Source organism: Lethenteron reissneri, chromosome 19, assembly GCF_015708825.2.
Source record: "Lethenteron reissneri isolate LAM-NWPU_2019-01 chromosome 19, ASM1570882v1, whole genome shotgun sequence".
In the NCBI taxonomy this organism is placed as follows: domain Eukaryota; kingdom Metazoa; phylum Chordata; class Hyperoartia; order Petromyzontiformes; family Petromyzontidae; genus Lethenteron; species Lethenteron reissneri.
In genome coordinates, this window is record NC_083797.1 from 14,655,499 (window position 1) to 14,670,400 (window position 14,902).

Below are 14,902 nucleotides of genomic sequence, written 5' to 3' on the forward strand. Positions count from 1 at the left end.
CAGAAACTGGGATTAAATCTGTTCTCTTTGATGTTTGCTAAAAATGTGGGATTAAAATCGGGTGATAATTAGTGATGGAGCTCTAGGCCAAGTGACGATTTAGGCAAGACATATCGGTCTTGACATTGAATCCCAAACGAAATGGTGATTCGGGGTAAAGAGCGGGGGATGAATGCTTCTGCTTTGTTCACACGGTCGCTCCGTCACATTTCCCAGCACGTGGTCACTCGGATTCTCGGCAGAACAGTCTGAGCCCTCAGGAGTTGCACAGTTAATTTGGTTTGGGCTGGATTCTTTAAATTTTAGCTTGTTTTTATATTTCACTGTAACCGATTATAAACTTTGCACAGCAAAGCAATGCGTTGTGCTGCGATGTTTGAGAGTGGATTTCATTTTTGTTGATGTTTTCTTAGAAAACATTTTCTTTTTGTTCATCAGTATTTATCCAAACTTTGTTTTGCATGTGTTAGTGTGTGTACTTTATTATGTGGGCAGTTGCACATGTGCTGTGCCCAACATGCAGGCTGTTAAAGCTTCTCAAGCGCTTGTGGTATCAACAAAGCTTGGACCAGCGGTTTCATCCCGGGTCGATGTTTTGTGAGGGCTTCACAGGGGAGGGTTGTTTACAATAGGCCTGGTCGCCTTGCCTGCCGCGTGTGTTTGGAGAACGCCAATGCTGTGCTAAGGTCAAGAAAAGCCTCACGGCGTCTGAGAGTACAGAGTAAAATAAAACAGCAAGCGTTAACAATAGCAAGCGTTAATCATTAGATCATTTCGAGTTAGGCCACGTGATTATCTGACCAAATTGGTGTTATGATCCTCCACCACCCAACACAGCAAACACATGCATTGGTGTGCGGACGCGCGTTTAACGCACCAACTGTGATTGTTTCAGCTCAACGGCGAGTTGACAAATCGTCAGACTCGTCGTTGTGAGAATAAATAATGGCTCATAATTGGCTGCGCAAATGTGCACGAGTTTTAAGAGATTATTGTCTTACTTTGTTTTTATTTAACTCGCCTTGTTCTACAATTGCTCTTTAAAGCTGTGTCAATGTTTTGTGTCCCTCACTTGGGTGCCCGTTTTTGCAACCCATCGCGAGAAGTCGTAACCTCTCATCAGGCTCTCACCCGGGAATCAATAAACTTCCTCCGTGTCTCCCCAAAAGACACCCCCCCCCCCCCCGTCTCAAGGTTAACTGATTTGTTCAATTTCGATTTAAAGCTTTCGTGACTGCAGGGATTCATCTTCTTGGTTCTTTCGGTAAAGTCACGTAGAAGGGAAGTAATACAATAATAAAAATAAAACCATAATAAAAATAAGAGAATTATTTTATTATGTTTTATTTTTATTATTTTATTACTTCCCTTCTACGTGACTTTACCGAAAGAACCAAGAAGATGATTTGTTCAAGTTGAACTAAGTTCAATGTTTAAACTAAATGGAGAAGCCCAACATGTTTCCGTAGGGGCTGTGTGCGCGTATGAGCACGCAAGCGTGTACTTGCCAGGGTAGGCGTCTGGTTTCTGCACGCCAAACTTACAGTGCTCGCTTTGGCATATCGCGAGATCTCATTTTCTCAGGGATGTAATTAAAACATGTTGATACATCATTCGTCTCCAATTAAATAACCTTACTACCACACAATGTATCAACTACCCATGGTCCACACGCTTCACTAAACATCCACATCACAACTTTGATTATGTTTAAATGCACATTTTAGTCCCATTTGAGCCAGCTGAGGACTGTAACTGGGCCAATGCCTGCATCACCGGATACTCCACAAAAGGACAAGCTCCAGGCTGCCTTCCAGTCTGAAAGAGTCAGCGTGGATTTAGCAGACCAGCAGTGTGGTAATCCTCTCACCCACTGTGTTGGGTTCCGTTTCAACAATTTGGGGCCAAATTAAAACAAAACGGGGGCCAAATTAAAACAAAACGGGGGCCAAATTAAAACAAAACGGGTTCCAAAAGCATTCCAATACTGAATGTAAAAGAACTATGGTTCAGTTGTTCTCTTGGAGATTTGATTCTTTCCAATGTGCAGCAGCCACTTTGCTGGAAAATCAACAGTGGTTGACGCGGATAGACTCACCCCCATCATAGGAATGCAGAATGCCCACCACTGGCTCTACAGGCCTGTAAAGCAGCAGGTGAGCACTGCCCCGTTGCCCATTTGATATCACTTTGGCTTGGAATTGACAATAAATAAGCTTCGTAATTGTTAGGGTTGTGAGTTTTGTGTCCCTTAAGAAAATTCGCTTGGCAGAGCTCCCGCGCATTGCGTGCCAAGGACACTGCTGCCTCAGCCACGCCACACGTCAGGTCTGGGGCACGCTTCAGCCTGCGAGGGCGTTATGTAATGACGGCCATTTTCGACTCCACAGATCATCAGCAGACAATGCTGGTGCATGAGCAAGACTAACCGCGTGCGCTAGGGTCACTCGACGAACCTGGACACGCTTGCAAACGACACATTCCCCATCTCGAGCGATATTCCAGGTGAAATATTTTAACAAAATAAAAAAATACGTTAATTTGACACTTAAATGTGAGGTTGTACCTCTTCCAAAATAAATAATTAACCACGTTACATTTCAATCTTGATTTGAAGCTTTCGTGACTGCAGAAATCCATACTCTTTCGTTCTTTCGGTAAAGTCACGTAGGTGGAAAATTAAAATAAAAAAAAATCACGACGTTTCGATCGCAACACAAGCGGTCGTCCTCAGGCGGAAAAAAATAACCCAGCAGTAGAACTGCTGAACCAGGAAGAACACAGCGAGAGATCTGTTACAACAAGAAGTTATATATGTTGGCGAAGGGCAAGCATGCGGGGTCTGAGCTGGAAAGGAATTCCATCCCCACACGCAAGCACGTCAATTGTGTTAATGGGGAAGATTAGGGAGAGATGAGCATGAAATGAGCTTCCGTCACCGCATAAGAGTATCGTCCCCGCATATGTGCACAATAGCAGTGTTAATGGAAGACTAGCACTATGTTGATGGGAGAGATTAGGCAGAGAGATTAGGGAGATTAGCAAGTTAATGTCATGTCTATGTGTAACACAAGCTGCGGCGCTGCCAACTGCGCTGTAAGAGGCAAGCGCGTCAACGCAAGAGAACCACCGCAACAGTGGTCGCACAAGTGAGACACACAGCCCATCACGCAGCCCATCACGCAGCCAGAACCATCGAGGCTAAGGGAGCAGAGGTGGCCATGTTAGTGAGATCCCAGCCCGTTAATGCAGGCACCCAACCGGGCAATGCAACTCAGAGAGTTGGAGATAACAGCCAAACGGCAGGAAGGATGGAAGCACCACAGCAAGTTACGACTTTGCTTGGTTAATAACGTCCTTCCAATGATTGCTCAGCTTATACCCATCTTCTCGGATGAAATTGTCTCTGTTTATATATCTGCATGGCTTCATGGACAAATCTTTGATGGTAGCCCGAAGGTTTGCTTTCTACCTACGTGACTTTACCGAAATAACCAAAGAGTACGTTACATTTCACACTTAGATGTGGATTTGGCAGCGTGGAAGAGTAGGTCAAAACACCTTCTATCTCTCGAGCTTCCTGGAGTGGAGGCTGCTCCGCCAGCAGTGGCGAAAGTAAGCAATTGCAGGACTGTACCATTATTTTTAGCTGTAGGGTTTGACGTCTTTCAGTCCACAAGGTTTCAAGAGAAATTCACTTTGGAGTTGCCTCTAGTGCATCCAAGCCAAGCGTTCAAGTTCATATGTGTAACCGGGTGAGAGCTCAAGAGACCAGGATGAGTGTCATTTGCAATGAGTGACCTGGTTTACCAAGATGGCAAAAGCAAAACGAATCAAATAAAGGAATGCACAAAAATCAGGGAAAACACAACTGTCACATGAGGCATTGAAAAAAAATTGCACAAACATAAATCATGTTAATTAATACACTCCCTGTAGCACATGTCTCTGCTTGTGAATATTATCTTTAAGCTTATCATGGAACCATTACAAGTTACAGGCACATGAAACAGATATATTGTGCCTTTTGTTCGAATATTTAAATACACGGATATATGAGTGAAGTTATAAAGAATCTACAGCTTAGCATAAAAGTGGGATATCCCTGTGCAAATGTGAAAAGGGTGTTCACATTTCCACCCACATCCATCACCACACCTCAACACCCTTGCAGCCAGGACTGATCAGTGTGCCATAATTTTGTAACCGATTGCAAAAAAGCGGTACTGTTTTATCTATTTCTGACTAAAAAAACAGCGACCTTTGTGACACTTCTGCTTATTCCGATGTGCTCCTAACTGGCCAAAGTAAAATAGGTTTAGAATGGAAGGGAAACGATGACGTTCGTACATATTTCCATTCCGACAGTTCACACGGCCTGGTGGATCGGGCAGCTCTCAATCGGGAAATTGTGAGTTCGAATCCTGGTTGGGAGTTCTCGGCCAATCATCACACTGGGGTCAATAAAATTCATACCGCGCTGTGGGGAAGTCAACAGTAGTTTTCTTATGGGTAGACTCAACCCTGCCTTAGGACGCTGGAGTTCCGACCACTGATTCGAGGGCTGTAAGCACGATATCAGCAGCGCCTAATTGCTCATTGTGTACGAATTCACTCGGCCTATGCAGAGTGGAATAGAGCCGGAGTTTTTGATTGTTATAAGAAAAATAATAACCCGAGTACAGCAGTGCCACGAGGAGTGTGGAGGTTGTGAGAGGTCAGTCAGAGAGGAGCCCAGCTTCTGTAAAATCTGAAGACACTTGCGTCAGTGGAAACTGATGCAATTATCCGAGCTATTACAAACCAATACTGTAATTCTTAAATTAGAAATATGCTTAAGTTACATATATATAAAACACACCCATTTGTTGAGATGGACCAGTTACACAGATGTGTTTTCTTAAGAAAGCAAAAAAAATACAAATAAGGAGTGAGACAAGGAGGCTCTTACACAAGATCTAAAGGCACCTGTGCATTAATGTCATATACAAATTATACAAGCATGGCCTGTCACTGCAGAAGAGATATGAATATATAGACAGACACGTTAAAACAGAATCAAGCAGACAATATATCCCCTTTACATAACTGTCGCTCCACGTAAAAAAAAGTATGAGTATGTTTCACACGTCCCTTCAACAGCACGGCATTGTTGAGAGCGCATAATTTAACAGCATTTGTGTACACAGTACAAGCAAACTCTGGACTGACGTCAACATTGAGTGTCTTCTCAGCAGTCAGGCTTGCTTGAGCCAACGCTGGTGAACCGCCAGACTTTACAGCGTTGGCAAGGACCCCCGTATGTTAGATATGAGACGAAGGTCGATGCAAAATTATATGAAGCACAACACAAGATGAAGGGTTGGACGCTTCTGGACCCGAAGGCAGTGGCTTTCCCCTACAGTGGACACATCGCGTTTGTCAATCACACGAACGAGCAGAGCATATGCTTCCCATATTTGTCTCTCCACATACACTAAGAATGTTACACATCCCATCAGCCACACGGACTTCTGGCAGTGTATTTCAGAAGGACATGTGGCTGATGAGATGTGTACTTTTTAAAATAAATATCAGAAGACACACGGGGAGGATCCGTACGTCTGCTTTCTTATTTTGTTGCTGATATCCTGCACAACGATGTTCATGATGGCGTGGTGTTGTCTACATTTGTCAATAGCTGGGCCACTGCCTCACACTTTGAAATGTCCCAGTTTTCTCAGAGCCTCACACTGTGCAATTTTTTTTTTATAATACTTTGAAATTATGTTTTTAATTAACACAACAGACTTGATTATTGTGCGGTTTTAAATTTAGCATTCTCAATATCTAAACATTATAAACGTGGACAATTGCACACACACAGTACATGAACTCAGCGCTCTTTCGCTGTCCGACAATGACCCAAATTGCTCCAGGACCCACAATGCGCAGCGCAATCTCCAACGCAGGTTCAGTCAATCTCTCTCCGCTCTCTCCCTCTCTGGCAAAGGACCATTGCCCAAAACGTTAACCTGATACATTTGTCGTCCATCGTACGGCAGCGCTCTGGACAAAATGTGGCACTGGCATTTTACTCCAGGTCACTCCCGCAAATGAGACTGCTGGTCTCTCGAGTTGTCACCTGATTAAACAAACTACTGTAACTTGAAAGACTGCGCTTGTGCACATACCACCGCCAAAGGGGGCCCTCGACGTTATAGTTCATTACAAAGCACAGTGACATCACTGAAGTCTGCACACTCATTTAAGGTACAATGAGTGGGACAAGTTACCATATTACTCCGTTGCTGCCCTCGAATGGCAGAAATACCCCGTGGTTGGTACCCTGCATTAGGAACCCGGTGACTCGATCAGTGTGCGAGTCAAGGCTAAACCTGCCTGCCATGATCAGCGTGGTGAAGTATGGTCGAACACACCCCAAGACTTGCACAGGGTGGGGGAGACCGTCATCCAGCAGTGGATTGACATAAACCTGTGGTTTAAAAATAAAAGTAGGTAGATACCTTCCAGCTACTTGCAAGACAACCAAGAATCTCTCAGCATTTCCGTAGGCATGACATTGGCATACCTACAGACCAGTGCCATACCTACAGCCCAGTGCCATACCTACAAACCACTGCCATACCTACGCGCCAGCGACATATCTACAGACAAGTGCCCCGAGCATGTGCATACACGGCGCCCGTATCTAATCTTCCAAGCGAGAATTGCGGTTACGATCTCACGACCACCATGCTACGCATAATAAACGAGTCATTTTGAACTGATAATAGATAAGTGTTGCTCCCTACAGAAATAACTCAAATATATCATCTACGTGGATACTACAATTGGACGTGCGCGGCAACGTTAAAGCTAATTAATACATCTGGTAACGTAGCATTATTTTAATTGTTTGTCTTCATCTGCTTTTGCGCAAACCACAATAAACCAAAATGAATGCGACTGTATCGATTTATTGGATCTTGGGAGCCAGACGCTAATTTGCATCCTGTTGTGTTTCCGTGACGTAGCCTCCGCCAAACACCAACGCCCGTCTCGGATTGCATCAGCTGCCTGCTGCTGCCTTTCGCATAAATGAACACAGATGTCTGTATAAAAACTCACGCAACCGTAAGGGTGAGTGTTATCATAGGAGCGGGGTGGTGGCACAGCGGTGAGCGCACTGCACTATGAAACAGGTAACCAGAGTTCGATCCCCAGCCATGGCCATCATCAGTGGTGTATTCAACCTCCGAACCGATCCCGGGCATCCCTCTTCACCCACCCGCACTGAGCGGCGTGGTGAAGTATGATCGTGACCGTCATCGCTGGGGAAGGCTTTCATCTAGTAGTGAATTGACCAAAGGACCAGGTGGCTAAGCCACGGAGCAAACGGCTAATCGGGACGTGCGAGCTCACATTCTGGTTTGGGATTGACGAAGCCCATCAACGCTCAGGCCTCCAGGGTCTTAAATTGGGTACCATTTTGTGGAGGAAATAAACGGAGTCTCGCAACGCGGAATTTCCCCCACTGATCTCAGATGAGTACAAACTCTTGGCTCGTTTGAGCAGCAAATCACTGAACGTTTTATGTTGTACATCATTATTAATATAATGTATTCCGCTAAGTGTAATTGAAACGTATACTGTGACGCAATGAACGTGTTTCAATTATACGTTTGTCATTTAAATGATTCGACCGTTACAAAGGTCACCGAGATCGCAGCTCTCTCCAATATTTGACTATCAAAAGCAGCTGGGTGGTAGGAGCTGCAACCCAGCCTCTGCTGGGGCTGTCTACATCCACTCCACATCGGCATCCCAGCCCAGGGGGAGCTGTGGGTACCTCCTGCACTTGAACACGAGCACCTGCCTCCCTCCGCCCGGGCACGAATCTCAAGTGGGCAAAAGAAGTCAGCGCTGCGCGGGAGCTCCCACGACTGGCCCGGACGTCTATTTACCCCAAGCCCACACCAAAAAAGTAAATCTCCCTAGAACTGAAATGCAATAAAATTAACAGCTACAGCCATAGCAGCCACATTGCCACTTAAACGCACCAGTATAAAGTGGCAGGAAAACACATTCCTACTTAGACTGCATCGTCGCCAAAGGCAATGCGATCATCATCTACCCAGCTCAGCATCACCATCATTGTCATGACCATCATCACAAATTCCATCTACATCAACATTGTCATCAACATCATCCCCATCATTAACAATTCCAAAATTGTCACCATCAATATCTGCATTGCCTCATCATCACCATCATCATCACCCTTGCCAACATCAATACCTAAACGTAACAATCGCAACTCCAACAAACATCACGTCTTCATCATCAATGCCACACTGACTTGCGTCCCTGTCAACCCCCATTAACACCATCTACATCACCATCAACTTCAAATGCATCGCCGATATAATCAGCGTCAGCATTATCACCTTCATCATCAACATCACCAACTTCATGCTCGTTAACATCAGTAGCATCCCCAACTTCAACATCACCAAACAATGTGTGTACGCTGAACCTCTTTCGCGCCGTACTTAGCCGACCGTGCTAATCGGAGGGTGCAGTTTACAAACACCCAATTCTGCAGGTTCAGGGAGCATGCGCACTCCTAATGCACAAGCCGATGATGCCACCACCACACCTCCTCGCTACCCACGAGTCCTCTCCGCCAGATGCCGCTGCTGCAGTAGCAGCACAGTGAACGCGCAGCGACCTCGAACAACTAGCCTGAAAGTCTCACCCCCTCCGTCTGTCCTATAGCTAATGAACGTAAACGCATCTGCTGTCATTGTGGATAAAGAAGTAACAAAAAATAAACACGCAGACAATATATCTGTTCCTTCCGCATACAAAAATTACACATACCATCGACCACAGTACGTAATTTCACCGGCATTGGTTCAACAGAAGCAAAATAGGGTCAATTTTGACATGTCTCATCAGCATTCGGGCTTGCATGAACCGATGCTGGTTAACCGTTATGTTAATCCATGTGAAAATATATAACTGGTCGTGACTGATATAACTTATAACAATGTTCCAGGACTAGGGAGCTGAACCTTGAATGCGTACATTGCCGAGTCTAGTGCATAGGTGCTGCTTGAGTGGCTGCCGGTAAAGCTGGTTTTCCAGCAGCATGCGGAGCACTTCTAGACGGCGAAATTCACGCGCAACATGGTTTCCCTTTTAATGGCGGATATCCGAGCGTGTGGCCGGCAACGCGAGACACCCAAAGTGCACCCCCGCCCCCCATGGACACTCACATACCGTACGGGAACATTGAGAAAGCTTGGCTGGAATGATCTGGGACATTCGGAAGAATCCAGACTCAGCCACTTCAGATTTCCATCTCTCTGGGCATGTAATAGAAGCTCCAAATGGGAGGCTGTGAAGAGAGTGGTGCCATTACGGTCCAAGGACCAACCATAAGACGTCTGTGCCGATGGTGACCTTGACGGTCATGGGCACCGCGGTGGCGAGGTGTTACCTCATCTGGTATACAGGTCGTGGGTTCAATCCCGATCCGACGCCTGTATAATTGCAGTTTGCATGTTCTCTCCATGGTCGCTTAGTTTTTAACTCAACATTTAGAAACACGTGTTTTAGACTATTTGGCTGCTATAAATTCCCCAGAACGAAACGCCATTTCGTTAAGCTATCATTTGTGGTCAGGTCACTTCTGAAAAAGAGCTATATAGCTCAGTGGTCCTTACTTGGTAGAATAAAAAAATATAGTTTATCGTTAATTAGTTTGTAGGCGGTTGTAAGAAGTAGAGTTCAGTAGAGGTGACCATGCAGAGAAAGTCTGTCAAGGTGATGGCAAACATGTTCTCTGAAAAACCCTCGTACTTTTTATGTCATGATTTGAACAAAGACATCAACCAAACTTTGTGTTTGCAAAGTGAACATGTTTACTTTAATCAAGAAAATTATGCATCGAGGACACCGTGCAAAAATTGTGATTTTAAGGAAAAAGCAACTTGAATTATAAAAAAAACATTATTAACTGCTCTGTAATTTGAATCACAACACTATTACAACTATCACATACGTACATTGACTAAACCAAGCCCATGTGTACCATGTGTGCATTTGTCAAAGTTCATTGTGCTGTCGATTAATCGGCCGGGAGAGCCGAGTGGAAAGATCCTGGTGCAACTTCTTGACCTGTAACCACACAGTGCCACAGAACACGCACCGTGACCACCAGCGATCAGCATTGCATGTGCTGCGTACGTTCTCATCAGAACCTCTACGGCCATTCCTGAACATTATGATCATTACTTTGAATGCATTAAGCATTGAACTTTCATATTCAGCACTTAGATAACTATCATCCGCCACAATCGATCCACTGCTGGATGAAGGCCTCCTAATGCTGCCGTGGCCGCCACCTCTCACGATCCTGCGATGCAACAATCCACCCAGCACCGACCGGTACGCAAGCTGCTCTCATCGCTCCATATACTCGACGGACATCCTCTTGGACACGGTCCATTCCTCGGCTGCCACACTGCTAAAGCCACTTCCAAGACTGAAAAATCTCATCATCGCTGTCTAAGTTGAAGACGTCATTGTGGCCAACGCCATTCAAGGCAACCATCACCACACCCCGCTGCCAAAGTTCTCTACCCCTCCGCTAGATCTCGCAGCTGCTGTAAAGAGGAAGACGGTTACATCCCAGTCTCCCACCGTCTGCTCTTTGGTCTTCCGCTTGGTCACTTGATGTGATGTTAATGCTGCACTATTGCAGCAAAAACTACGAGGTAAATGTCATAGTCATTGGCCCTTCAGAGCAGGGAGAGGGTGAGTGGATAAAGCATTTCACAATGTAATGCTTTAAACGAGTTTAATGTTTTCATCTGTACTTGAAATTTGCAGAGATAAAAAAATATCTTCGATTGAAGATATTCGTTAACAATAACATGAAAATAAATATATAAAAAACTAAGCTCAAGCTGCCTCTTCAAGTAAAATCATTTGTAGTTAAAAAGCTCATTTAAAAAATTCCTTTGAGCAGGTTATATTTCTCTAACACAAAAGCCTTACAGCTCATTTGCCTCATAAAGTGCCACTGGAGAGACAATGCAGGCAATGATAAAGTTGTAACGTGGGAGAGAAAATGGCTGCAAGGCCATGGGTGAATAACTCGTGCCTTGTAAATGTAATAACAGCCATAGAGGGTTCACGTGGGGATTGGCTTGCCGGTCCTACTTTGTAGCCAATAAGGGTTGAGATAGGGAGCGTGGGTCCGGCGTGATCACGGCATGTCATCAGGAGTGACTGGCCCAGCCATTCGGGGCCCCAGCTAATGGGGATCCGGATGAGAGGCGTGGTCCCGGGAGTGACAGGGAACCATCGAGAACGGTCGAGGCTGTCCATGGAGGATTGGCTGGGGGGACCACGTGACGAGCGTGGTCCCGGGAGTGACAGGGAACCATCGAGAACGGTCGAGGCTGTCCATGGAGGATTGGCTGGGGGGACCACATGACGAAGGGATTAAAAGAGAGAGAGAATGATCGAGAGCAGACTGGGAAACGAACAGGGCGAGAGCCACGCGCGAACGGGGCTCCGGGTGCCACGTGCGCGGTGGGAGCTGGTGTGAAGTCTGCCCGCTCTCTGTTGTCTGCCAACAACGGAGCGTGAGCGAAATAAGTGTATCGTGGAGTTGAAAATAAAGAGGACCGATTCCGAAGCCGTCTCCGAAGGATCATTACATAAACATGGATCGCACACAGATGTCACCATGGGAAGTATAATACATACATTGCAGACTCTTTAAACGATCCATAAAGAACGGCAATCATTAGCATCGTTGTGAATAACAAAATAAATACAGAATTCACCTCCTTCACATATTTGTCCCTCCATGTAAAAAAATATATATATTTGACACATCCCATCAGCCAACAGGCTATCTGGGAGTATACTTTTTGTTTTTTTCAGTAAAGTAAAAAACAGGTAAAAAACTAAATAAATTAAAATGAAAACAACTAAATTAAATCACGACGTTTCGGAAGCAACACAAGCCTCCGTCTTCAGGTGGAACCGCCACAGCAAAATTACTGTAGTGAATAAAGAGAGCTGTTTAGAGAACTGTGATTATATAGCGTAAGAGGGGGGGGGAGGAACCAAGGAGTGGGGGGGGGGATTAGCTGATTAATAGTTAAGATAAGGGTAAGTGTAAGAGAAGTGAAGTACTGCTTAAGTGTGCCTAATAAATGGCTGTGACGAAGGATTATACAGCTGCGGGGGGGAGAGGGGGGGCCAGGGTGAGTGTGGGGGCGGGGTGTGGGCTGAGAGGTGCACATGTGATGCAGGGGGCAGAAGTTGAACTGGTTGATAAGAAAGTTAAATTAAGCCGATTAATGAAATAATTTGTTATGCTGCAGGGGAGTAAATTAGAGTTGCTACGGAGCTAAGCTTGCACGCTCAAAACAACGCGCAGCAGATTTCCAAGTGATGGGAGTAAGCAGGGCTTGGAGTCACATTTCTTAGTGATGGTAGTGTGTAAAGCTGGGAGTGAAAGACTGGGAATATGGATATGAATATAAACTAGCTGCCTTGCAGTTTACTGCAAGGCAGCTAGTTGTGTGCAGCTAACAGTGGTCAGCTACGGCCGAAGAATGCGTCCTACCGTGTTTCAAATCTGACTTGTGCTCGAGAATGCGGTCAGAAATGTCGTTTCATTTCCCCGATATAACAATCACCACAGATGCAACTCAGTTTGTAGACACCAGGGTATTGTAAGTCAGGAATGACATCCTTTACGGATGGGATCAGATCACGGATTTTGTGTACTGTACTGAATCGGACCTGGGTCTTGTGTTTGTTTAGAATTTTGGAAATCTTTTTCGTAACGCCTGCTATGTTTGGCAACATAATGATTTTGATCGAATTCTCAGGGGATTGTTTCTCCACGGTAGGAGAAACAGCTTGGCGGATAGTACGATCCGAGTATCCATTCACCTTACAGGCCAGGTGTACATGTGTAATACGAGAGTTCACCGACGATCGGTGGGATAGGCTCCGCCGCCTGGGCCATCAACCAATCAGAGGGATGAGCCGAAGTTCAAGGGCGGTGCTCAAAGGCCCTGGGGAGTAACCATCTAGAAGGGTCGGGAAGGGGCATGGCTGTAGGCGGGGCTTGGTGACGTAGGTCAGGGGATATAAGGGGAAGCCGGAAGGGGCTGGGGGTCAGTGTGTGGAGTCAGGGAGAGGGACCACGTCGCTCGCCTCCGGGACGCCAGCGGCCACGTGGCGGGCCGGAGGCTTCCTCCCAGCGAGCCGCCTGTCAGCGGCGCGCGGGAGCGGGAGAGGGTGTGAGCGAGCTGGTGCGAGCGAGAACATCTAACCGCGCGGGAACGGGAGTGCAGCCGTGTCAGAGTGAAGAGCGTGGAGCTGTCCAGCTGTAAAGGAATGAATAAATAATAAAGACACAAGTTACAGATCGTCGTCGCAGTCACATCGTTGTGGAGAATATAATGATATTTATCCATGACCCTGTAGCCAACACATTCAGTGGAAATAATTGTAACCTATGTAAACAAATTCTCACCTTGTACGCTAGCGAGCGTGTCTTGTCCGTCAACTCATTATGCCTGCGTTGCGTTTCACCAAGACGATCCACATCGTGCGATAGTTTTACGTTTTCCCGTTTACTGTCCTGTGCCGTCTTGTCAAAGGGTACATCGTCATACGTCGCCTTGGCGTGCTGAAGTTTCTCGTGGGACACCTGCAGCTGTTCGCGGAAATGGCTGTGTTTTTCTGAGATTCGCTCCAACGTCAAGAGTTCCTCCTGGGGATTCAAAAGACAATGCTTACACTTGGACACGAACGAGATCGTACGCAAACATGTCAGACACGGTGTCTTTTAACACAAGCCAACATTCTAAACTATTCGTAAACATTCAAACACAAATTAAATCGTAGCTTGCCGACTTAATTATGTGAACAAAGCCTACTTTGGGCCACGAAAAAACATTGAGGACACTCCCTTAAAAACTGTAACAAACCTTCATGACCACCTCCATACCTTGACTCCATACACCAAGATAAATAAGTTATTAATCGGCACATAACACCTGCTACAACATACGGTTCAGAAACATGGTCATTTATGAAAAACACAAGAGAAGACAATGGAAGAAAGCGCAAAGATGTATAGAGACGCGTGCAAGTTCTTCTGTCACGTGGTTGTTTTAGCTCCAATTTTTATTTGCTTAATTGTACTTGTTTTTGTGCGACTGCTTTTGTCATTGTGGTGACCCAGGTCAGCATTATGTTGAACTTCCTTTGCACCATACATAGCCAACCGTTCTAATTGGAGGTGCGGGGAAAGGACAACAAACTAAACACAAAAACATGTTCTTGCAAATGAGGCTGACCTAGTCTCTCGAGTTATGTCCTCGTTAAACAAAATGAACTTGAGCCACGTACCTTTACATCGTGCAGCTCTTTCTCAGAGAGGTTTGCTTGTTGGGCCATTTCCCACAGTTCCATTGCAACAGGCTCGGTGAACTCTGTGCAAACACGAGATATAGAACAATGTGGAAATATTGTTAGAGCAACATAATCCAGTTCTACGCCAGCTGTTCCTGATTTGCAAAGTGCAATTTGCAGCGTCAACACTCAGGAAAGATCATTAGTGTCCCCTGTCAATATTTAATGTATTTTGAGTTATCCAGCACTTTATACTTCATAGCTATGCAGTGCTGAAAGGGGAAGTTACCTTTCAGATATAGTTTTAAACGAGACAAATTATAACACGACCTATCACCAGATGTTTAAGACTGATATAAAAAAAAGTCTAAGTGATTTCCAGCTCAAATGAGCATTGAGGTGGTGCTCTTATCCTGTTCACAGCCTTGAGGCAGTGGGGGAAATTCCATATTCCTATGAC

The 14,902-nt window shown here is 45.5% G+C and overlaps 1 protein-coding gene across 2 annotated transcripts in view; it reads right to left on the minus strand.

Annotated features, from left to right (window-relative positions):
• Positions 1 to 1,371: 1,371 nt before the first annotated feature.
• LRPAP1 (LDL receptor related protein associated protein 1) overlaps positions 1,372 to 14,902 on the minus strand; it is a 33,189-nt gene continuing 19,658 nt past the window's right edge. For both annotated transcript variants that reach the window (XM_061554423.1, XM_061554422.1), the window contains 3 exons: positions 14,440 to 14,522; positions 13,559 to 13,798; positions 1,372 to 10,167 (listed from right to left, as the gene is read on the minus strand). In XM_061554423.1, coding sequence (XP_061410407.1) covers positions 10,096 to 10,167; positions 13,559 to 13,798; positions 14,440 to 14,522 — 395 coding nt within the window. In that variant the 3' untranslated portion in view covers positions 1,372 to 10,095. The remainder of the gene's footprint in view (positions 10,168 to 13,558; positions 13,799 to 14,439; positions 14,523 to 14,902) is intronic.